The sequence below is a fragment of the Falco rusticolus genome, chromosome 12, assembly GCF_015220075.1.
Source record: "Falco rusticolus isolate bFalRus1 chromosome 12, bFalRus1.pri, whole genome shotgun sequence".
NCBI classification, from domain to species: Eukaryota; Metazoa; Chordata; class Aves; order Falconiformes; family Falconidae; genus Falco; species Falco rusticolus.
Window position 1 is genome coordinate 23628374 of NC_051198.1, and position 26770 is coordinate 23655143.

Genomic DNA, 26770 nt, shown 5'->3' on the forward strand with positions numbered 1-26770 from the left:
AGTGGTTCAGAAAGCATCACTGCAAGAACAATGCACAGCTCGGTTTAAAAAAAAAAAAAAAAAAAAAAGCAGGGTTTTCATGGGATTACAGAGGCTTTTTGACACCTCTCATCTGAAGAAATACCCTAGGCTGAGCTGAAAACTTTCTTGAGCGGGTGCAGATTTAATGGGACATGATGGGCGCTTTAGCACGCAGCCCAGCTTATCCCATGCAGTCCACTTGATACAGCTTCAGAAACATGGGGATGGAGCTGCCCACCCTCTCCTCATCTTCACCCCCTGTTACTCTCTCCCCAATAAACTAGAGCTGTGTCTGTGCTGGGAAGTGCCTGCAGCCTGAACCACAGAAGCAGACTTGCAAATTCTAGGCACGTGTGAATGCACAACACCTGGCGTGAGGAGTGTAATGTGTTTGCCCCAAGAAAACTTCAAGCATGTGCAAGTTATGATGGTTCAAAGGCTGGATGAGCCCCTTCTGCAACTGCTGCCAGTGTGGTAAAAGCACTGAAGGAGGCCTCCCCCCCCCCCAAAAAAAAAAAAAAAAAAAAAAGGCAGCTTAACCAGGCTCACAGAAACGAACTGGTTTAGACTACAAGGTCCATGAGACACTGCAGCACTTCCAGGAGATAAAAAACATTTCAAACTGCTTCACTCATGGTGCAACAGAGCAAACTGAAGTTCTTTGGGTCAAGCATGTGAAGACAATTCATTCCAAAATGTCCAGGTAGGAATATCTTTTTTAAATCCATGAAAAATATCAGTACTTCAGCGTTTTGCTATCACATCAGATACCTTTTGGTAAACCAGTCTTTAGAAAGGAAAATATCTTTTTTGCCTGCTTCAAGTGTCACCAGCTTCAAGTGTCCATGAGTCATGGAAAGAACTCCTGATATTTTCTCAACACAGTAGTGAAGGTTTAACCATGAAGATTAAAAATATAACAAGACCTCACTTTTGAATCTTTAGAATGAACATTGTGTTAGTCTCATCACATACAAGGGCTAAATTAAAAAAAAAATAATAATTCACATCAAACCTAAGATTCAATGACTTTACTTTCAGGAGCTGGAACTTAAAAAAAAAAAAATCACAGAAAAATCAAAAGATTCACCTGACATTCTGAAGATAGGGAGCACTGCTACGATTAAAGACCAGTGGAAAAAACACTTTCCTCATCAGGAGATCCCACATACTGAGCAACTGCTTCAGCATTATTGCACAAAGTACCTGCTGTATTGTGGACTGCAGTGCTAACATAATTAGAAAGGTGGTATGGCACAGTACAGAAATGTACTGATAAATGTACATTTAATATATTTTTTATATTTTTATATATATATAATAAAAGTGCTGATAAATAGCATTAAGCTTCTGTTGTTGCTACAAACTTCTTAGAGAAGTGCTTTGTTTTTCCCATTACTAAAGTAGGGAGAGCGATGAGGTTTCCTCCACAGGAAGACTGTCTGGGACACTTTAGAGAAAGTGCTACAAAACTCTACAAAACTAAGCATATGTAAGAAATCTTTGTGTTTTGCCTGTCCTCTGGAATTTTCTGGTTAGTTTGTCATAGGTTGACTTGATATGACTCCACAATAATCTTCCCCAGTATTTCATGTTTATTGGCATGTTTATTGACATAGTTATGAATCCCTCCTTTTTTTTTTTTTTTTTTTTTAAGGAAAATCAGACTTACTGGTCTTTAGTTCCCCAGATCCCCTCAGAGAAATTTGTGCTGCACTGTTTTTCATTCCTCCAGTACCAAGACCAATTTACACAGCATGGTAGATTGCCACTTTCATATTTGAGCTCCTTTAGAACTGTGCAAATGCTACCATCCCAAAAATTTATTGCTATATGTTTTATCCATTTGTTCTAAAATGTTTCTCACTAACATATTAATTTGAAAGAATTCCTCCAGCTCATTCACCCATAAACAGCATCTGATACAGAAACCTTCCGCAGCCCCATGATACTGAACATCACACCAAAGAATTCACCTAGTTTTTCAACCATGGTCTTACGTTCTTTGAGTTTTCTATTACACCCTGACCAGAGTTTTTTGTTCCCCCCAAGGTGCCTAAAGGGCCCTCTCTTTCTTCATGAAGCTAGGAAGGATTTTCAGAGCCATCAACCTTTACATTCAGCACTGAACAGAATTGCTGGCAGGCGTTCATCTGCATTGTGCCTCAGTTTTCTGAAAGGAACAAAGCTGCTACTAAGTATTGTTAACAGAAGAAACTAAGCATGCTGTATCACAAGGAAAAAGAGAAAGAAGAAAAGTATTTTCAAGGGGTATGAACTGTTTTCCAACACACCATGAGAATTTAATCCACTGTACAAACTTTCAGTCGGCATCCACATGCACACAGTACTCAGAGAATTTTCTAAACTGTGTAAGAAAATACAATCCTTCTCTATGGAGACAAAGCCTATCTAAGGTCCTAACTAAGGAAAAAAATATTAAAAAGCAGCACACCTGATTTAAGAGTATTTGCTTCTATCTAAACATGGCCAATGTGACCTCTCCACTTTCCCCCCCCAAAACCCAAACCCAGACAAGAAACATAACAAACCAGAACCTGACTTAGGACTTCAGGATTGGGTCCCATACTGTTTTCTATTTGATGTTTGGCATTATAAAATAATAATTCCAGGACTGCGACCTTTTGTGCCAAGTTTCAGCCTGAAGCTGAGTTATTAACTGTAAGGGGTAGAAAAGTAAGGTATTTATAATGGCTCTGGTGGTATAACCTTCATTAGAACAGTGCGGATGGAGCTGCTATCAGAAAGACTTCTAAGAAGTTGGTGGGTGAAATTATAATTTATGTCATGCAGCACCTTGAGGCAAATTTTAAAACAATTATTTGTGAATGCTGCAAAGACATTATCCTACAGCATTCTCATCAATAATACAGCCCCCCCCCAAACTGATTCAGAAGAGGGAAAACCGCCATGATTCCAATTAAAGACAATAAACTGCACAGTCTGTATTATATCTCAGATATCCCATGAGCCTATACTCTACAAATGCATTTTTTCTCTGTCTGATGACAGATATGTATTAAAACGTCCTCTTGTCTACACCAACTATTTTTTTCTGTTTCCCCAAGCTTTTCCTTTTATGGAGGATAAATAAGCAAAATTCATATTCAGCCCAGCACCTGCTGAAGCTGCCAGCTGTACTGTTTGTCATATTTCAATCAAAGCTGAAGCCAGCCAGTCATTTTTATACTGCACAATCCCTACATACTCGAGGACCAGAATTAATGAATTAGCTATTGATTAAATTCCACTCTAGCAAATCCACCGTGGCAAATAAATGAACTACCCGGGGCACGTGTAGGCCACGGCCAGACATGTCCGGGCAATCGATCAGTAGTTAGTATTCTTTTGGGATATAAGAACAGCTGATGATAATATGACATGTAGGAAAAGGCAGTGTAGAAACAGAGTCTGTTTCTGGCTGAGCAGATTATAAAGTAGGAAGGCATTTTTGATCCTTTTGCATTCATGTGTTATGACATATTTAGTCTATATATAATAGCAGAAACATGCACAAGTGTTTGCAGTACAGACAATACAGACAAAGGCATACATAAGTTAAAGCCAAGGGCAAAAGATGAGATTCTGAATTGAGTTCTTATCATCAAACAAGCTTTGACTATATCTGTATGTGTGACAGAAAAACAGCAAGCTTAATTTCACCCTTATACAGAGACAAATGCTGAATTCAAGCAAAATGTAGAAATGATAAAACAGCAAACCAAAGTCCTTAAGAGACTGGAGAAGCAAATCCATTCAGCTGGCCATTTCTGAAGGCTCAGATTGTTATTTTAAAAATAGATATTCTTTTTCTTTCTATAAAAGAAAGGCTGCTAATGAGCTTACTCCACCAGAAGTGCAATAAAATCTCACGAACAATAAGAGAAACACAGGAGGCTAACTGTTTTATTTTGTTGGTGTAATTCTGAAAAATGTGTTAGCAAGCTTAGTTTTAGTCTGTCTTTGGAAGATATTAACTTCCAAAGAATCACTGCACATGTTACTGTTTGGCTTCTTCTAAGGACTGCAGATCTGATGATCCCTTTACAATTAAGAAGTTTGCCCATGCCTGTGGGTGTAGTGGATAGGCAGATTGCAAACACTGGTTCAAGGAGACATAGACATGCATACCTCCTCCTAAAGCAGCTTACTAATTCCTACTGTTGTGATAGGTGACTCTTTTTTTACCTGCAATTATTCTAAGTTTCCATTATCAGCATCACATTTCTCCCTGAGCATTAATCTTCCTCCTCTTAACTGACAGCAAAATGTGATAATTTTCATTCCTCTGCACTTCTTCTCTTAACTACTTCCACTTATGCTTTATTTATTATCACAGCACAGCGATACCCAAATGGGTATGTACAACCAACCAAGGGTGAGATTTCTTCAATTGCACTTTTGGCCAAAAACTCCAAGCCCCAAAACAACAACCATGAAAAATGCTTTCAAAGTGTATACTGGATTCTTTTTTGCACCTTATTCATTTGAGAGAAGACAACCTTACATTCTGGTCCCCATTCCAGCTACAAATCGCTCTGACATACGAAAGCCACCTACAGCATAGTACCTTGAGCCAATTACATGAATAACGGGTGCTGACAGCTGCTTCGGCTCATCTTCCACAGTTGTAATCTGGGTCCCATTGCTTCTCACACAGGCGTACACCGTGCAGGCTTCAATCTGATGAAGAACATGAATTTCACATACTTAGCTGCAGAAGTTATTCAGCTCGGCTACTTGTTTAGACTTCTCTCTTCACCCAGGATTTTATTCTTTTCTATTCAACAGATTTCACGCAGCCAGGAAAATACTGCAGCTTTGAGATAAGTATATCTACCAGAGATATACTGTGCTGTATCACGCTTTCCCACACCATTTAAAAAAAAAAAACCAAAAACGGGATACATGCAGCCCTCTGGCATTAATTGTTGTTCTCTATTAAATTATCACCAAATGAGTTGCAGTGAATTAGTTTTTCTGCACGTTTACGTAGAATCTGGTGCACAACACCGAAAAAAAATGTACTTTGATTCAGGCCTTGAATAAGTTTCCTACACCTACCATATATTCTGACATAAATAAGGATACTTTTTCCTTAATATTTTCTATTACTTCATATCTGTTCTGGAAAATTAAAAGTGAAAAATGTAAACAGGAATCATACAGTTTGTTATGAAAAATACCACAGAAATAAAAACTTATTCCTTCAAATTTTGGGATTAAACTAAGCAGGGGCACAGTGAAATAGCTAGTAAAGGATGGTAACATTGGTTTTTTATTGTCAAAAGAGAAGCTACTCAAAATAAACAAACACAAAAAATGAAAGATAATGCAGTAAGATTACCAGTAAGATGCACATGCATCCGAGGTAATATTGTTTCCAGGACAAGAAGAAAAAGAATCAAAAGAAAAAAATAATTAAACTCAGCTGATTTTGGTTTTACCTATTACACCGGAGTCCGGTATAAAGACTAGGGAAGCAGAAGAGAAGAATAATTAACATCTCAAGCAACAGTAGCTGGCTATGGTAAATTAATAAAGAGGGTCTATAAGTGAGGCAGTACGCTGAATTTGCATTGTTATTGAGAAAAGACGAATGTGTTTCCAAGCAGCATTCAGAAAGTCATATGTGTATTCATGGATGGAGGTTTGCTGTTTCAGAGGGGCAGGAACATAGAAATCTGTTACAGTATGCCTGTCTATGATGTTTATTTATGGCATGTACTAACTGGATGCAAATTTTCAGAACGTAGTATACCTGGTACTACTAAGTCCTTCTCATATATAATGCAAAACTAACCTGAACAAAATAGACAGGAATAGTTAAAATTGTGTCAAACTGCGTATCTTAAATATATTAATAAAACTTAGGGATAGAAAGATTATATTTTTTTATTCTGCACGCAGCGTTTTGCCTTTCATTAGATATATGAATAGAGAAGCAAAGATAGAGAAAAGGAAAAGCAAAGAAAAAATATTGTACTTATTAACAGCATGAAAAGTACTACTATGATTTCAGAAATCAGCTCTGCTTCCTCCTCAGAAGGATAAGGAGGGAAAAAAATGATAAAAGGATGACAAATGCAACATCATTATTTCTCTGTGCTGATATATTATGCATGCCTGATGTTTCTAAAACAATTGCAATTTTCTTTTAATGAGTAGGAGTAAAATCTTTGCCTCTTTGTAATATATGTTGGGGTTTTGCTAATGTTTTAGCACAGAGCATTTAGGGGAAAGTAAATGGAGTTTTGATGGTTTGAAAAAAGATAATGGAAATTTGTATTATGAAAAGTGTACACAGACCTAAAATATGCTGAAAATAAATTTATGCCTTGTATGTGTATGCACACAAACATCAGTGCAAATATATGTCCACGTATGTAAAGAAATTCACGAAAGAATATTCCACTTGGAAATACACATATTTTGTGTAAAATTAAAGTATATTACACAACCCAGAAAAGATATTCTAACCTGGATATCATACACAGTGAATGGAGACAAATCTGCTAAAAGAAAGGACCCCGGCTCGTTCATTCCAGTCTTGTACTGCTGATTATTTACATAGATAGAGTACTCTGTGACAACACCATTCGGATTTGAAGGCGATGTCCAGATGACACGTACAGCTGTACTGTTGATGATGACAACCTCTGGAGGGAACATGCCCTCAGGCTCTAGAAATAAAGGAAGAAACTGAATAAACTCCAGCTGTCTCTGCAAAAGCACTTGTTTAACCAAATGCAGATTAGTATTTAGGTTTAGCAAAGGGTTCACTGCTTATCTGCTTTCCTCTGATGAAGTTATCACAGTCTGTAGTCTTCTGTAAATTGGCTTATTATACTCTCAGTTAGAAACCATGAGAGCCGATGGTAAAATGCTTTATACCAGCAGCATAGTGTCAATCATCAGTAGTATGCGGCCAGTGTGATATGATGATAAATTACTCACCCATCTGCACTGCCAAAATACAAATATTATTTTTATGTCTCTCCCAACCCTAATCCTTTAAAAAAAAAAAAAAAAAAAAAAAGAGAGAGAGAGAGAAACAGAGCATTTTGCTTTTAAAGCAAAACTTGAGACCAAAATACTTTATGTCTGGTGGAACGTGACGTTATCAGCCTCATAGCTGAAGCAATATGAAGCAATATGCAATATTGTCATTATGTAAATGGTTTTGAATGTTGATTACTACAGGTGATGAAGTCTAACACTTAAAAAAAAAACCAACCCCCAAACTCAAAACACCTTCCTTAGCATTAAATTACATAATTATCTAAGCATGTCAGAAATAACTATGCAAAGACCTATTTTTATCATAAGAACCCATCTTCACCAGTTGAAAAATCACCCTTACGATCCATTTATTTTATAAACAAAAGGTGCTGACCTTTGGCATCAGAAAGGAAATGGAATACTTACTTAAAGTGCTTTGCTAATGACCTGGAACACTTGCTTCTGAGGTAATGATATTATAATGTTTATAATGAGACTTTATAAAGCAAAAAGATTAGAAAGACCATTCTAAACACATTTCAGGTGCACATTTTTTTTATTATTATTTTATCCTCAACCTCTCCCCGCCTTGCACTTGCCCACTAGCATAAAAATGACTCATAAGGAATTTTCTTAGAGGCTGAAATTACAGCTAGAGTTTCTGGTGACTCAGGCAAGGCCCTGTGTATGACTGTCATGTCAAAAGCACATCGCTTCACAGAGCAAATCTTTTAAAACCCCCATTAATTGTTTCTAAATTCCACCATTTATTGATATGAACTCAGTTCCAAACTTAGTGCACACAGATAGGAATACGCAGGAGAAGATGAGAACAAACTAGGTTAATATCTGCTATTAGAGCTTTTGCTTCTGTCTCAGTGGGACCATTTATTGATCTACCACACGATGACAACCAGCACTTAAGCATTTTAGCGTTTTAGCCCTTTTCCCTTTTATACCGGAAATTTTATAATGGAAGGATGACTGATCTCAACCCTAACAAAAATCAATCAATTTCATTCTCAGATTTTAAGCCAAGCTGCATTCACTGCTAACCAACCTCCATCTAAGGTAGTCACATGCACAACTTCACTGTTGATGGTGTGGGCTCCATTAAAAACTTGAAAAAATATCTGATAGTCTGTGTTGGGCTGCATATCACCTACGACTACAGAGTTTACATCAGCCTGGATCCTCAGAGATCTTCTATCATCAGTAGAATTCAAGAAGAGGGTGTAATACACAACATCTCCTTGCAAATCTTGTAGTGCTAAGAAAGGAAAAACATTGGGAAATCAGATGGGAAATATTCAGTCAGCAAGTTTCTTATCAACAACATCTACTGTGAAGAGAAAAACAAATTTTATGCAGACCCCCTTATAGAAAAAACACAAAGAATCCATCGGGTGCCTTCAATTTCATCCTTCTAAGCAGTGATGCAGACTGCTCTTCCAAACTTGTAAAAATCATTACCGGTTCATCATCCTATCTAATACCGAGAAAGCTTTCTCTAGATAGCCCTATGATGACAATGGAATCTGTGAAGTAAGCAAATAGGTGAAACCCACTGCTAGCAGTGGTAGGTGGACCTTGCAGCTTGCCACTGCGAAAGGATGGCTTTCACCCAGATAGAAGGAAAAGAGTAAATCTGACTGCTCTGTGGCACCAGTTTAAGATGGAAACCGCAAAGATTTTTTTCCCATTTTGCTCCTTCCCTTTAAACAACACTCCCCCACCCAAACCCAAAAGTACTGAATGCCTGTAGCCATCAATAAGGGCCAAGTGGCTATGCCTGAAATTATAGTTACATTCAACTTTATACAGAAGGCCTTTTGGCCATAGTGAAAATGAAAATCCATGTGTTATTATTTTAGAACATACACGATGTCATCATTAACATGTAAAGCTGTAATACCATCAGAAGCATTACATTTACAGGGGAAAAAAAAACCAACCAAAAACAGTTCCTCACATTTCTTCCTAAATTGTGTTTTGCCCAGCACTAGCCTCCCCGGGGCGGGGCGGGGGGCTACACAGGGAAGGACATTCACTGGTCTGAACTGGTGGATAAACAAGGATTCCAGGCAACTCAGATGCAGTCTGTTATCTGTCCTTTGTCAAACAGTTTCAGTTCAGATCTGAACAAATGCAACTGCTTTTCCAGTAGGAATCAAGATGAAAAGAATAATTATGACAAAAACTTTAAGCACTAATACATACTGCTTTAGATGACACACTGTACCACTGAACAGGACTCAGCTGACTGGCAAAGAGCACTGATAAAAGCCAAAAGCATATTTTCAGATTTAATAATGCACAGTTTTGCTGTAGAAATTCTTAATCAAGAGTGATATGTTATTTTTATTTTAAGTGGTACAGATACAAGTTTTAAATCCTTAGAAGTCAGAAACCTTCAGTAGGTGTTCCAGAAAAAGAAAGATAGCAAGGCAACATACATTAAGGACTCCAAAGTTCCCAAAGAAAACCATTTGAAAACTAACATTATGAAAAAAATGAAACATGGGTATACAAAATAGTTAATATGCTTATCACAACATAAGTAGTAATAAAATATTATGATAAGGTTTTCAAATAATGAATGGCCCTGTCTTGGTGTTTAACCTTTGCGTTCATAAACATATATGGAGGAATTTCCAAGGTATGAATGAAAATAAAACCAGATTGCATTACCTACATCTAGAAGGTCAGGGGTTTAGATTACTAAGGTAATGAAACTTCAGTGAGCTGCTTCAGATCTATTACATTTGTCAGTTTTTATAAGCATGCTTACTTCAGGCATGCAATTATAAAATAAAGAGACTACATTTGTTGCAATTCAGCACCCAGTCCTTATAAAATCATTTGCATGTAAGTCATGAAGAAATTCCCCGCTGCTGTATTAGCAAACCAAGTAGAGAAATTGGCTAAATTCATTTTAGGGAGCAGAGCCAAAAGAGAGAGAAAGGGGATCCTCTCATCCTGAAGGAATGTACATGTAAATTTTTACGCAGAGAGGAAATATACCACAAAGACAACAGGATTTGGTGTACTACTACTATATAGATTTCTCATGAGCTCGCATTAACCATTTCTTCACTTTCACTGTTCTCATTCTGCAGAAATAACACATAATACATACGAACATGACTGAGAAATAGCAAAATGTGCACCTTTTTTTTTCCCTATTTCTTTCCTCTCCTTTCAAGGACACTTAGGTATATTATAAATCAAGACAAGGACTGTTTCCTATGAGAGCAAGGCAGACCAGCATAAGTGATGGCAGGTTAGCATCTAGTTACTGGAATAAATACTAAGCACACTTACTTGGTTTTGACCATTCCACTTCTACCGCAGTATGATTAACAGCATGTGCAATGAGGATACTTCCTTTCTCTGGTAATCCTGCTAATGTAGTAGCTATCACTTCTTCACTTGATGTATATCCTACCTCGTTGTGCACTATGAGCTTGTACTCGTATGTTGTGTACCTAAGACATTTTAAAAATAATTAAATGGAACAAAAAATGCAGACGGAGAAAACATTTGCTGTAAACCTTCTGCCTGTGCCAAAGTTTTGTTGCTTCTTCACCCCCAGTCCAAAAAAATTCAGCTGTATGGTTCGTACCAATGAAGACTCTATAAGAGGTGTCTATTTTCTGGAAATAATTCAGCATGATTAACATGGTAACAAAAATAAAACACAGTATTTCACTTCTTCATAGTTGTAGCTTCTGAGGTGTTGAAAGATTATAGCTCAATTCAATATGTAATTACAGCAGTGGCAACCTGCCAAAATTTGGATCAGAATTTAATCAAATGAGGCTTTTTTCCTCTTTTGGGAAGCCCACTGATTTTAACTTGCAGAGTCTCATTTGTAAAAGTGATTCACCACACAGCCAGGACTCTCCCACTACAAAAACGTTAAAAAAAAGTGTCTAGGAATGCAAGCTTATTTAATAAAGTGATTTTCTTCAGAACTGTACTTACACAGATTTATTAAGCTGTTTATTCAGCTTACACAGATTTATTAAATACTTCATGTATCTTTAGTAAACCAAGTGACTGTCATTCCATAATTTCTTCCCTATATCAAATGGCATATTAATGTAATTTAAGTGGGATTTCATAATCTCAGATTTAATTTCATCTTTAAAAGCCTCACACAAAACTGCACAAACACAGAAACACAGGATCACCTTGTTCAAATTTTCACTGAATCTGCAACACTTTGGGATAAATGTCTACAAAATCAATAAAGCAACATACCATAAATGCCTAATATTTAGAGATTTAGCTACAAAAAGTCAGTCACACTTTTTTTTTTTTTTAACTGCTACACTGTAGCACCTCATATTATGCCACCATCCAGCCTGATTTTCAAAAGAGCTAAGCTTTAACAGTCCCACTGAGAGGAAAGCAAACTAAAGCAAGCTCACTAGCTCCAACTATAACTATAAGCATTGTAGAACGGTGACAATATACATATCACATCTTATTTCCCTCTCTGAAATTTCTGTTGCTTGCAAACACGTAGTATTTTTTTGGACACTCTAGTACGTGTGCAATAAAAAATGAATGGAATCTAGTCCTGCAATTTAATGATGAGAATTTGAGATTAATTTTTGGATCCATATTTCCAACAACAAAAATAAAAGAAGTTTGGCTTAGCCTGGAAATGGAAAAAAAAAACCCATCTGAGAAAAGTCATTGTAGAATTAAGACTTCTGTCAGGAATATAATAAAAATTCACTAATACTGAAACATGCTTAAAGGATGACGTAAGTGAAAATAGATGCTGATATATGGATTTTTTTTCTGTGAAAAATACGGCTTGAGTCTCTCTGCAACATCTTCTCTCCAGCCACAAACCCACCCTGAGCTGTTGACTGCAAAAACACAGCTGCAGTTTGCAGAACCCTCCCAAAAGGAGTGTTCAGGTGTGTCTGAGGGTTAGACACACTTTTCTGGCCATAGCTCATTCAGCCCAAAAGGTCATTGTGCCTGATGACTGGTCACTAACGCCCTGTCACAAATTATTGCTCCCTCTGAACGGCTAACATAGCCACTGCACACATCAGTGCTGCTGAAATGAGCTAAACTAAAACCAAAGGAAACTCTACGTAGAATTTCAAAAATGGTTGAAAGAAACAAATAGACACTTGAGCAGGATTGGGTAAAAGATCAGTTACTGCAATGGATGAGAAAGCAGCGCGTTTCAGCAAGTAGGCAATGACAAGCCAGAGGCAGTAACCCTTGGCTTGGTTCAAGTCTATACAACCGTCAGGAGCAGAGGTCACATTCTGCTGGTTCACATTGTGCTCAGGAGGGATGCTCACACAACTTTTATCAAGGTAGAAGCAACGTACGGATATTTGAGGGGCAATGATTGACATGCAGTCCTCATAAAGCATGCCAGCACACAAGCGCAGAGAACACTCACCCCCGAAATCATTCATGAATGTTTTCCTGAGACTTTAGTGAAAAAAACCCAATGGAGAATCGATGTTTACTCTTCCATTACAGTTTCTCAATGTGTGTGTTTGCTTCTCTTAAGGGTGGTAGAATTGACTTTGAGATATGGAAACTAGGGTTGATCAAGACCAAATGCCTTCCTCTGTAGGTCTGTTACTGAGAAGCAGAACCCTCCCTCCATTTCCCCACTCTCAACACTCTGCATTTAACTATAATGAAACTAACACAAAGCTGCCTATAAATTAGGTCTGCTGAGAGAGCGATAAATACCCTTCTTGCCTTTGGAGATATTAAAGCAATCATTAATTTGCACTTTTAAACCCAGGTAAAAACAACGCTGAAACCAAGTTTCAAATGTTTCCCAGCTAGGACTTCTCAAACGTTCATTTTGCCTGTGCTATGACTTTGTCAACAAACAAATCTAGAGCATATGTACACATAAATCTAAATGGTTTGATTGCATGAGCATATCAATGCTAAAATTTCACAAGATCTTTATTTTCATTTGTTTTTCAAAGCAAAACAATATATGAGTCAAGAATGACAGACTAATAATAAATCCCTGCATATTAGAATGATTAATAACAAAGATGATGACAAAAAATATTTCATTACATAATTAATATGTTCACTACATAAAGACACAAGAAATACTTTGAACTATTAAACATACACTATACAAAATGCCAGCATTTGTTTTTATAGTTTTTGTAATCTCACCTGCTAAGACCCTTATCTTCATAAAACCACTGAGTTCCTGAGTAAATATTGTGCCACAGATTTAAATCTTCAGGGGGATTTGATGCAAGTGGTTGCTGGATTTTACGTCTCAGGAGCTCATATCTAACACAAAAGACAAGCAGAACACCAGGATTATCTCAACTAATGTTATTACACAAAAAAAAATCCCACAGTTGTTTTTTTTTTTTTTTAAAGGCACACATTATTTTGTTTTTACAGCTGTAAACTTTCTGAGATAGACATTCTTTTTAATGTTCATGATTTAAAACATTCAATTACTTTAAAAAAATGCTTTAAAAATGGAAAATAAAGTACTTCCATTTGAAAGAATGAGTTTAATGATTTAGAGATTTTAAACTTTGTGGAAATGCTATGAAGATCAAGACCAAATAGCCAGGTAATAGCGTTTTATGCAGATTTGACTGATGCCACCCAATATGCACAGATTGCTCCAGAATATGAAATGACACTATCTCTTTCTTACAAATGTGCTGAAACATATCACATTGCTATTACTATTTTACCGGTAGTAGCAACTGAAATGCGCATTTGTGTTTAACTTGCATTTGCAAATAACTGTAGTGTAAATTATGAGTGACAAACAGGCATAGAATGAGTTAATTTCTCCATCCATCTGTAGATCTTAGCAAGGCACCTTTGTATTTGGGTAGACATTCATGATATGAGCTTGAAAGACCAAACTATTTCATCCTGGGTTTAACTGGTATCTGAAGCTGTACTCCTGTCTCTGTTCCAAACAGCAGGTCAGCTAAAGCCCATCTTTCATCAGCTCAGCCATGAGACTGCCTGATTCGGAAATCATGCCTTCCACCCCGTTCTGCATCACTCACTCTTCATCATCTTTTATATAAAATCTTTATGAAATTTAACCAAGATTAAATCACCTAATGTCTACACAAACTAAAGGGGATAACATTGTATTTTGCATTTCCTCATCATCCTAGGGATTACATCAAAAACTATAAAGGAAAAAATTACATAGATTTGTTCAAAATCTTTAGGATTATTCTTCTTTATTACATGTCACAGGACTCTTTAAATAGGACTTTCATTTCAGTTTGACAGTGGTGTTTTCTTTGTGAGGCGCCATGCGTTTGTACTCTTCCCACCAGTTATAGAATCACTCTGGAATTGCTTTCAATGGTGAGCTGCAGTTTTTATCAAACTATAGTTACGTCAGGGTTCCCACTTGTGCCCAGCAAATTAGGGTCATATGCATATATATTCATTTAAATAGGCAACTTGACTCTCTGAAGTGCTGAGCTCCTGTGTGTCAACCTTTTCCTGGCCCTGTTTCGGAAAGGTGTTACTGTTAAATTCCAGCCAAAAGCATGTGGATACTCAGGCAGCTCTTAAGGACTCTCACTTTTAGGACTTATTTATGAAAACATTTCCTTCTGTGTTTAAGCATTCTGCAGAATGCCTTGCTGTGGGTCTGTTGCAATGATCTTTCTGGCCACTGGCCTCACGAGCAATTTGACACTTTTCCATGTTAAGATCATCTCCAGTCTGATGAGGAAATGCTGAACAATGCCATTCTAGATTTCAGACCCTGAATAAAGAGGGCACTTAATAGGTACTGCAGACAGTGATTTTGCATTGCTTCAAATCCAGAAATCAACTGAGGAGCCTTCTTACAAGATAGCTGAATCTTCCTGTGCTCCATGGCTGCTAGGATGTATGTGTGTAACTAAACTTTGACCCCTGATTTTGGGAATAATTCTTAACAGCTACAAACAAGCACTGCACCACTGACCTTAGTGATGCCAAACCAAATTAATGCAGAGGTTGGGAGTACAACCTCAGAAATTAAATAGTAAAAACTAATTAATCTCCAACTCTATCAAAATATTCAGATGACTTTCTACCCGAAGAACAACTCACACATGAGTGGTTCATCGGCGTCAACAGAACCCAAAGGCATATCACTACAGTTTTATTAGGAACAGTCCTGGCATAATCTGTCCAATACATTTCATAGACAAGTCATGAAAAACATCAAAATCTTTTTGAACACTGAATGGTGATCATGTGTAAATCACCCCCACTGGCAGCTGCTGCTGCTGCTCTGCTTGCTGCAGACTTCTTGCTCCATCATGCTGTACAGAGCAGCTGCTTCAGTGGTTGTTCTTGTTGAGGGCAGCATGGCACACCATGAAGGAAATGAAGTCTGCAGATGTAGGTCGTGCTGAATTACTTCAATAATCTATGGTAAAATGGTCATGTTGTTAACCCAGAATAACAGGGACTGCTTTTCAAAAACTTCAAATTTTACTATAGAGCAATCATCATTTCATTCAGTTGTAGCGTGCCCTAATTAAGCCTAAAGAAAGAGTCAAGCTACTGTGCTGTAATAACACATGCAACTGAAACAGCATTACATGATAATTATCGAACCCACCAGTGCACCTAGAAGAGAGCTACTAACCAGACCATATGGACTACAGAGAGATAGCTCCATGCACAATGTTTCACAGTACGTTAAAGCACTAGAGTGAAAAAATAGTTTGACATTTTTCATTGTATATATATATAAAGATATATTTGCCTTTATAAATCTTCATGCACCCAAATCCATATTTTTTTAATGTATATACACACACACTCAGTAATTGACAGATTCAAGTCAAGATCCCTATCCCAGCATTCCAGACAAATCTCAGAAGAGATGCCTTTCTCTGGTTCCTGTGGTGAGATCCAGCCTGTGACACTCAGCACTTCCTTGCATTTCCCATTTTTGCCTCTGCCTCCAAACCTGTAGCATTTTAATTTCCATTTTTCTCACACACTCCATCATTTGCAATTTATTAAGTGCTTAAGTTTTGAAGATTATTTGATGTCATCACACTTCCAAATAGTCACTTTATGTGGAATAATCCATGCAGAGTATTGAGAATGTTGGGTGTGTTAAATACTTAGGTCCACAGAGATCTCATGGTTTTCTCATTATTTTGTTGGTGGAACCTGTTGCCTGAACTCATCACCAAAAAGTGGCTTATGCTGCAGCCCGAAACAGTTATGCCTTTGGAAATATCCTGCGCCTGCTCCATCTGAAAGACCCAGAGCCTTCCAGCACAGACACCACTTGCTTTTCATAATCCTGACCCTAAGTTCAAAACAATTCAGAGCTCATCCTGCTATCTGCTTCTAGACATACCCACTTTCCATGAGTCCATCCATTGACTCCTGACCCCTAAAAGAGGAACTTCAAAATATCAGAAATTAAGAGATCACAACCAAGTTTGCAACAGTCAGAATTTTCTGAGTCAGATTTAGGTAAGGAGAAGAAAACTGCTATCTCAGTTGCAACTAAGAGCTTACCTCAGATGAGGGCCATTCGGTCTTAGTGGTGGTTGCCAAGAAATGGCAATAAAGGACTCACTGATTGGAGTCACAGACAATGGACTAACACCCTGAGGAACTGTCGAAGGTGTAGTCACACTTGTAGGCAAACTCTCTGTGCAGCCTCCCAGAAAGCCATCACCTCCAGAGCACGCTATTACAGTGACCGAGTAGTTAGTATAGGGTATAAGATTAGTCACCAAATGACTTAACGCTGATGATGTGTTCCCAGTAATGACAATTCGTGGATCAGGCATGCGAATTTCATAGTTAAGGATTTCGCCATTCTGTATCAGAGGAGGTTTCCATGAGACCTAAAGGAGAAGAAAAAGTAAAATAATTTAAAAGAACAGATTTCTTACAGTCAGAATGCAGAAATACAGACACAGCATGCTACAAACGGACACCAGCAGGATCTGAAGATGTGCTTTTCCTTCTTCATCAAAAACGACTTTATGTATGACCTTTAACTGCAATTTTATTTTTAAGAGTACATAGTTAGAAATCTTAACCTCCTTTAATTTTAGTGAGAGTTGCAGTAACAGTTGTAGCCATTGTAGTCATCTACTATATAGCTTCACCAGTAAAATGTGAATGCTCCACTTTACTTAAAATTCTGTGAGATGCTCAGATGCATTAGCAAAAGTACATTAATTATCGCAAGAATCCCTAACTGTCATTTATTTTCTTAGGGTCTATTAGCTGGTGTGCTCACCTCTTAGTGGCAGAGTAAGAAGAAATTTTATTTTGCATTTGCAGTTTTCAGGAAGGTGTAACTCTATTAGCCCCTATCAGAAACAAGACTTATCCACACTCTTTATATGATAAAATATGTAGGTTTTCTCTTTTATTTTTCAGTAATAAATTACAATGATAAGCATCAGACAAAAAACAGGGACAGTTTTCCATTTTTAGAACTATAAAATTATGCTGATAAAGCTTTAGCAAAAAACCTCTGCAAGTTACATACAGAATTCATGGTGTATATATATATACATGCTGCTATGCTTACTGTGGTTTTAATGTTACTAAACTGAGGTTAGGTGGGGAGGGTTAAAATTTTATTTTTTTAAGTATAACATTATATATATTTATTCTTACCAGTTTCAGTGAGGAATCACACTTAAATCATTGTACCATAAAATGCAAGGATGTTCTCAATTCTTTTTTCAGGCTTTTTGCCATGGCATCATGACAGAGGGCACTTCAGACTAACACAACGAGGACATGAAACTGTATTAAAGCCTCAAAGTTTCATGAAAGTAGTGTTAGAGCATCATCTATCAATCCTTCCTCCCCTAGATGTCCCAGTGTACGAAGTATACCAGCTTTGTTTTGCTCATCTCTGGACTCTTTTCCTTGCCATTGACCCGCTCATCAATAATGATTGCTGCCTCTTTCCCTCCCAGGCACGGGATAATCAAGGATTGAATCCAACATCACAAAGAACACAGAAATGGAGAAAGCCTAGATGAAGGTATGTGCAGAATAAAATGAACAAAGGTAATACTGAAGCGTTAAATAATAATATCAAGATACTTTAGTTTCAGTTAAGTTGAACTTTTTCCTTAATTCTCTTCCAGCCTCCAAAGTATCTTTAAAAAGGTATACACACACAATTACACATGGCCGTGGAAACAGGGAAGCTTGATTTATAAAATGATTTTTAAGGACCCTTAGGGATTAAGAAGTATTATATCTTAGGTACAGAAGGACCTCTCAGGCCACCAGACTTGTAAGAAACCTGGCAGCAAAGTACTGGAGAAAGCTGAAGGATTTTGATAACAGAATCTGGAATACTATTAAACAGAGAATTAGAAACAGGGTGATCTTGAGTAAAGACAGCACAAACAAGATTATTGGTGCCCACATAGGAAAGGCTTAGCTCTGGCTAATTACCAATTGCTGTATTCAGATTTCTGTTACTTCTGGCCCCAAATCATGATCAAACAAATAAAGAAAATACTATCAATAAAGCAATGCAAAATTTCACAGAAGGCAGGAATCGATTCTGTGCCATTCTCACAGACTGAGCAAAACTCTCATTTTGAAGTAGTTGATGTGATCTAGCTGTAAGCTTAGGAATCAGAGGAGAATGGATGATTGGCACAGATGACAGAAAATGTTTTCAAGTGCAAGTATGTGCTGGTTTGGGCTGGGATAGAGTTGATCTTCTTCCCAGTAGCTGGTATGGGGCTGTGTTTCGGATCTGTGCTGAAGACAGCGCTGGTAACCCAGGGATGTTCCCGTTACTGCTGAGCAGCGCCTACCCAGAGCCAAGGGCTTTTCTGCCTCTCACACCGCCCCCGCAGCGAGGGGGCTGGGGGGTGCACAGGGAGCTGGGGGGGGCACCGCTGGGACAGCTGCCCCCAGTGACCAAGGGGATGTCCCATTCCATATGGCGTCATGCTCAGCATGTAAAGCTGGGGGAAGGAGAAGGAAGAGGGAGATGTTCAGAGTGATGCTGTTTATCATCCCCAAGTAACCGTTAGATGTGATGGAGCCCTGCTTCCCTGGAGCCTGCCGACGGGAAGCGGTGAATGAACGCCTTGTTTTGCTTTGCTTGTGTGCACCGCTTTTACTTTACCTATTAAACTGGCTTTATCTCAAGCCACAAGTTTTCTCACTTTCACCCTTTCGATTCTCACCTACATCCCGTTGTGGAGGGACTGAGCGAGCAGCTGCGTGGGGTTTAGTTGCTGGCTGGGGTTAAACACAACAAGGTCGAAAGCATTCAGGCCAGTCAACTTCAGGTGACATTTCCAGTTCCCAGTACTATTTGTTGCTACCATACCACACACACAGGATGCATTGTATATGTCACAGAAAGACGGGAACATGCAAGATTCACTTTTGTTTTCAGGGACATATCTCTGAAGTCACTGCAAGAAGCACAGAAGACTTTCAGGTCTGACACACTACAGCAAAACACCCATTTCTGCAGCCATAATTATGTTATTCTTTTTTGAGGTGTAGCAGCTATCCTGAATTTCTGCCTTGGTAAAGTGCAACTAAAGATAACATATTTGAGGGTTTTTTTAGGAATATTAATGAAGTAAATCTGTCATTATAAGTGAAAAAACCCTCTTACTTGTTGCTTAATACAAAGTGGTTTCTAATAAAAGTACTATATGTCAAATGCTTTGGAAAATACCTAGTACTACTCTCAGAAGAGAAAATTGTCTTAAAATGTTCACCTTGCACCAAATCTTGGTTTATTTCCTGGAAGAGAGGAGGAGTTATTTTTTAATTACATTACATTTTAGATGCCTAACTTTTATGTCTAAAGCCATAAAATTATTCTAATAGAACTTGCACAAGATTCATCATATATTGTAACACCTTCACATAAAGGAATGGATTAACAACATGGGCAGGAGAACAGATGCTGCTCCAGAACCTCAGCTCCTGAGTTTCATCCAGCATGTGCACTAGCTGGTAAAAAATGAATAAACTCCCAGGTGTTACTTCACAGCATTTGCTGTGCACTGGAAGGTAAAATACCTCATACTGTATGTAACATAGATGCTTTGTGGAGCTTACACTGGGAAATTTCTCAACTTTTCCTAAGAGAAACGAAAACCAGGCTGAAGAAAAAGAATATTCCATCAGCACCAAAACACAGAATGCAACTTATTTTTGTCTGGGCATGGATACCTCATACAAAGATATGCACATCTGTTATTGCTTGCCTTTGTTTGGTTGGTTTTACACTAGATAAAGGGATGACCAAGAATACCCACAGTCACCGCTGTGTCACTTGACCTGCTTTGAATTACACGTCACCTGGGAATGACAGGACATGCAGTCTCTGACAAACCTCTCTTGTCAAGAGGCGAGGGACTGCCTGACCCACACAGTGTAAATGAAGATGATGGAGCCAGCCTGGTTAACACACATGTGGCACTCCTGGACCTCTTCTCCACTTTGATGTGCCAAGTTTGAGGTAAGAGCTTGGCAACACATGAAAGCCGGAAAGCTCGCTAGACAGGCTGTGTTGGAAGCAGTAACAGTTTGTTCATTGATTTGAAGCTCAGCACTGAGACCATGAAAGAGGATGCCCATGAGGAAGAGAGAATAAGGTAACTACTGGGAGAGATTAACTGATTCAATGTAATGACTCTGGAAGCTGTCATTTAAAGATCAAAGCACCTTATTTTCTCCACCACAAAATTTAAAGAGACAGAAATTAGCCATTCCCCCCACCCCCATTAAACAGTTATAACCTTGGATTTTATTTTTTTTTTTTGGGGGGGGGGGGGGAGGGGCGGCGGGGTCAGCAGTTGGAACCCTGCAATTTAATTCTGGGCTATTTGAAGAGAGGCATTGGCACGTGGGTAACTATTTCACTAGTTCAGGCCTGGCTTCAACAGTTTGCTTTTAAATCAGTGTGTTTGGCTTCATTTTATTCTCATTTCTCCTAGCTACTGCTTGTAATATCCACAAACAGAATGTAATAAATACACTACTGAGAGCTTTTCACTGTTGGTCTCAAAGCGCATTGTAAGTCTCAAATTACAAGTATTATTATTCCAGTTTTACAGATGAAAAGACTAAATCCCAGACTAAGTCACGTATCAGAAAGAAGCAAAACTGAAAACAAAGACCTGTTACCCTAATTCTGCATTTCAGCCACTGGACTATAGTCCTCTGCCAACCTCCCAGCCCCCCTAAAAGTAGTTGGGAGATGAATTTCCTCATGAGTTCTTATCTATCTTAACAGAAATTATAGTGGGATTCAGTCAAGAGCCAGTATCACACCAGAAGCAAATCCTGACAGAGGTCGCTGACAATTATTCTCATACACTTTGCACATGAATTACATCCAACTTCAGCAAGCACTACCACAGAATGGTACGATCAAGTTAGCAGTAACAGATTTCTACTACAAAAACTTCTAGAAGCACCTAGCTTGAGCAGTGGAAAAACAGAAAGAATATTTATTTATGATCCTAAACACCTACTACAGTAAAGTGTTTAATCTATATCAAAGGCAGAGGGATAACGCTGATGAAACCCTGACTAGTTCTCCCCACTGTATGATCTGTATCAAATGAGCAAGCTGTGCAAGAAATCACAGTCCTAAAATGTGGAAAACCTCTAGTGTGTAAGTTAAGGTTGTTCCTATGGGTGTTGGAGTATCCTAAGTCACTCAAGCAGCACTTATGTGGCAAATAAACCAAGGTCTCACTGACCTTAGCAGCATTACAAGGCAATCTTCACACAAGGATTGATTGCTCCTAAACAATCTCCCCAATGCACCAGGCATACCTGCATAAAACTGGAAGTGTGGTGAAAAAAGTCCAAACTCTTTTTTTTTCTCCCCAGCGTGAAGCTGTGTGGGCTTACTGCATCTCACTTTGGTGCACAAGGCCTGTGTATCAGGATTGTTCATATTCTCAAAATTATGTTCTTAGGCAACTGCAGTCTGAAGCATTTTGGGAATGAAATTGCAACAGAGGGGTTTCACCTGGAAGAGAGGAAGGGTCTTCACACCCTCATTCTCTACCACACAGTGATCTGCAGACGCAAAACACTGAAGGATCACCTCTCAGTTAGTCACCAGCTTCAGTGACCATGGAGCTATTACCACCACATCCAACGTTCTCTCATCAGAAGCAACTTCACAAGACAGCAAACATTAACGTGTGAGTCAAAAAAGCAACTCCAGAACATGTGCCTATAACTGTAATCCCATAGGAAGTGGAAAATGGATAAAGACGACACCTTCCTTTTCACGGATGATACCCAAACTCCAACTACAGGGCATATTGCTTTAAATATGTCAATGGTATCCACTCCACAGAGCTGACACCTTTCTCACACATATTTTAGTCCCAGCCTATTTAGAGAACAACAGGCATTTAGCAGTCCACTGTTCAGCTTCCAGATTAATGAAGAACAGAAGACAATTATAAAAATAGAGCCTTGTTTATTTGTGTTTGCTCACTTGCATATGCAATTTAGTCATCAATTTGAGAAATAGCTATTACAAAATTTTATCGCTCTGTGGCAATAAAGGATAAACTTCTGCAAAGAAAGAGTGCAGACTGCAACTCTTGAAGATCCTGAAGACATTTTGCAATCTGTAGGGTGGAATATCAGCTTTCTCTGCTTCTACACAAAGAAAAGAATAACAGATGAACTGTAAATTAAGTGATTGTCACCTCTGAGGGTAACAACAAACATGAATGACAATGGAATTAAAAAGCCTACAACCCTTCCTCAGTCAAAGAAGTCATGAAGAAGTACTTATGAAAAAGAAATAATCCATTGAAAAACAATGATGTGATATTAAATCAATATGCAAAAAAACCAAATTAGAAAGAAGAATGACAGTTTGGTGCTACAGAATCAACACAGCCCTTCATTCCTAGCAGGCAACACATATAACATATATTAAGAGAAAAGTCAAAGAAATCCTAATAATTTTTTATTTTTCTCATTTTGTAGCTAATCAAATTGCAGGAAGTTTCTGTAACTGATGTTATCATGAAGGAATAGCAAGGCATAAGAACTATATGTCAATGAAGTACTTATTTCATCCAACCAGGATGGAACGCTTCTCTTACAACTGAAGCACCAAAAAGAAAAAAGAATTCCTTTTCCCTTGAGAGAAACATCAGGATTACGTACAGCTCATGCCAACTTCTATCTTAAGAAAAAAGTTACACAATGAATGACAGGGAATGGCTGCAGCCTCTTCAGTCAGTGGCCCAGTTGGTGGCACTGGTCAGTGAGGGAAAACCATCCCAGCAAACGGGTCAGCAAGCCTCCGGTTAAGCCAATAATCAAGACTAGAGCTGTCTTCCCCAGGCCAAAGCCCTCAAGGGAGAACCACAGCAGGAAAAGGGAAGTCTCCCTATCAAAAGTTAAGTGGCAAAGTTGAAGAATTTGCATACTACAGTTGATTTAGTTCAGCGTACTCAGCCACATAATGCTTTTCCTACACAAAGAATGCTTTTAAATAATTATTCACTGTGTAAACCAGCCTCTTTCTCAAGCCATTCAACCTAGCTACATTCCTGAATGTCATATCAGTGTGAAGTGTGAGATTGAAGCAGCACAGCAATTGCAACCCTTACACGAAAAGGAAACAATTTCTTTTATACTTCTGTACATTAGGGTATAGCAAATCTTGTGTAACAGGAATAATGTTCATGGCATTGGCATATACTAAATAAACGGCTTTTGCAGTTGCTGAATACCTCCACTTCACTTTGGCATTTAATCAGCCACAAAAGCAGTTTATTGCGCAGTATACTCCGCTACCATGAACATTATCAATTCAGCAAATATTAAAAAATATCATGCAGGTGTCACGGAAATGGGTACTTTAAAAATTATCGACAGCTTTATACTTTCTGTTGCACAAAAGAAAGCAAGCTAAATGTTATGGAGAGATATCGGTCCATTCTGATTAAAATTAAATGTGAAAGGAGCACATACACAGCACAAGTATTTAGACCAAGAGTGACCTGCTGTGCTGGTATTTTCCTCCTTGCAGAGTGAAAGCTTTGGTCTATGAAAACAAGCTGTATATTCAAGTGAGTACTATCCTGAAGCGCTTTGAATTCTCCACGTCCTCAAATCATTCATATTGATTCTATGACTAAATAAAGGAATGGAAATATGTTTCTCTCTCTTTTTTTTTTTTTTTGTAAATTCTCCCTATTTTCAGTAGAAGTAAATATTTGTGCTCATGGTTTAGGGATTGGTTGCACTGACAGCTGAAAGCCCCTATCGATCTGCAACTGTGGCTTGGTAAAGGAGCCTCTCGCTAATCTTTCCCACAGTGCCCTTCCAATACTGCCTACTCCAGCCTGGGAGGACAGCTCTCTCTAGGGCAAGAGGTAATTAAAATACCCCTCCCAAAGAGGCGGCTTGTTTCCCATTCTCTGCTTGAGTTACCATTGTAGACGCTGAATAAGATGAGAGCGTTGGACAGCACAAGCGGATTCCACAAATTTGATTTGAACACTACATTGGTGATATATGCATGCACTGCAGCTGTGGTGGGCTTGATCTGCTCAGGAGGGAAAGTATGCCTTTCTGGGACTCTCATCAGAGTTTAAAGGCACCAATGTAGAGCAATCCCAAGCCAGATCCACCTTATTTCCACACAGGAAAACTCTGCAACCTCTAAGTGGCAATCCCTGCACAATACTTCTCAGCCATTCCACCCGTGCAGCTAGCATATTTCTGGGGTGAAGGGACAAGAGGGGGTTGCAGGGCAGCTATTCAGAGCTGCATCCGAGTTTGAAAGAGCAGGGCAAAACCCCCAAATGTCTTTAAAACAGATGCTACCCTTGTTCTTGTATTTTCCTAGTACAGAGTATTCACAGAGGCCACAAGATGCCTCAGAGCCACAGCACAGCCCACTGGGTGGTCTCAGAGTCTTGCCACTCTGATATGAACTTGTCATAAAATTGAAGAGGACTCACCACCACCACTAACAAGCTAATCCATTTGACAGACCTGTAAGAAGACCCACAAGTAAGATGAAATCCCATTTCCTTCCTCTGGTGCTCCCATCTGCAAACAAGCAGAAGGCAAGGAAACCCCTGGGTGCAGCAAGCCTTGTCCATAACCTCTTCAGTGATGAAGAGCTCTTCTCTCTCCATGAGCTCTTCTGCATCTATAACTTCATTTCAAATGTTTTAAGAGATAATACATTTTAATGAATAAAGAATAATAAAAGCTAAAACAAAAACAACAACAACAACAAAAAACAACCTAAAATCTTGCTGTCCTGGACAAATAAGAGAAATTCTAAGATTTTTAAGTATTAGAATCTTTGAAATCAGAAGTGATGTAATGTCTCAGCCCTGGAATACCCTCTGCACAGGAACTGTACCAAGTATTCCCAACTCTCCCCCAATTATGACTATCAAGTTAGAGAACATTAAGTAAAATAAAATACTAGATAAATTAGAAGAACTCATGTTTGTATCAGCTAAGGATATCAATACTCTGTACCCTGAAAGAGAATTTTTGCTGAAGGACAGATACTCAGAAGAGGGTGTATTTGGAAAGGCATATACATATAAGTCTCTTTTCTCAATTAAATGCTGCCACCTTAAATTATTTTGAACATTTTAACCTATACATTTAAAATCAAGAAAAATTAACATTAAACTGAGTCATGGAAATAAAAACATCCAAGCTTCAGCATCTTTGACAGAAATTAGTCTTAACAGACCAAACAAATGTCTGTCTCCAGGTGGAAAAAACAAGCCTGAGACCACAAGAGCAGCAATGACACAAAATATGACCACCACTCATACAGAAGGTCATACAATGCAGATATTAAAGGGCGTTAAAGAGCTTTGAATGTTAATAATAGACTGGGGAAGAAGGAGGGGGGGGAATATTTAAACTCTTTGGCAAGGAAGGAAAACAAATTTAAAAAGCATTGTTATATTGAAATTAAATTATTACAGACTGAAGACTGCACTCCCTGATTTCAGCTTTCAGAAGAAATAAATGATCAAACTGACTTCCAGTATTGGTAGATTACTTAATTTCAGAGCTGAGAAAAAAAAAATTACAACTGAGCACACATCTCTGATCTCAAGAAAAGACATCCAGTAAAGAATGACAAGAGCTTTGATAACTCTCAGGCTTTAATATTAGCATTGGGTGTTGACTGCACTTGGATAACAAAAAATATGGGTAAGATATAATAACTGAAGCATTAAAGGTTGCAGTGACTTCCTTGTGCTTAGAGTTGAAGCCAATGTGTAAAAGCTCATGCAATAAAATGTGGACAGGTGTGTAAGCATGCCATTGAACGCAGGCTACTGTTTACTCAGCATTGCTGTTTCTGGTAAACCCATTAAAAATGGTTTACTTTAAATTGTGGTGGATATTAAAATACATCTACAGAAGCACAGAGGGCAGAGTCCTGGAAGTAGATTGCCCAAACCTTCAACAAGAAGTCTGGCAATTCATCACAGTTACTAGCGGTCAATCATTATTAATTCTTACAGTAACTATTGTACTCATACTGAACTCATTTGCTATTAATGTGGAGGTAACATGCAATTCCTTAGACATTAGAACATGATTTTTAAAGCTAAAGTGTTTTTTTTGTCTAATGGTGAATAGCTTTTTTTCATAGCTTCAAAAATCAGCATTTGTTTACTGC

General features: G+C 38.2%; 1 protein-coding gene across 1 annotated transcript in view; it reads right to left on the bottom strand.

Annotated features, from left to right (window-relative positions):
• The window catches only part of USH2A (usherin), a 390912-nt gene that overhangs the window by 103038 nt on the left and 261104 nt on the right, over positions 1-26770 (bottom strand). The window contains exons 41-46 of the mRNA XM_037405643.1: positions 16600-16934; positions 13237-13359; positions 10369-10532; positions 8105-8314; positions 6523-6725; positions 4613-4725 (exon numbers count right to left, since the gene is read on the bottom strand). Coding sequence (XP_037261540.1) covers positions 4613-4725; positions 6523-6725; positions 8105-8314; positions 10369-10532; positions 13237-13359; positions 16600-16934 — 1148 coding nt within the window. The remainder of the gene's footprint in view (positions 1-4612; positions 4726-6522; positions 6726-8104; positions 8315-10368; positions 10533-13236; positions 13360-16599; positions 16935-26770) is intronic.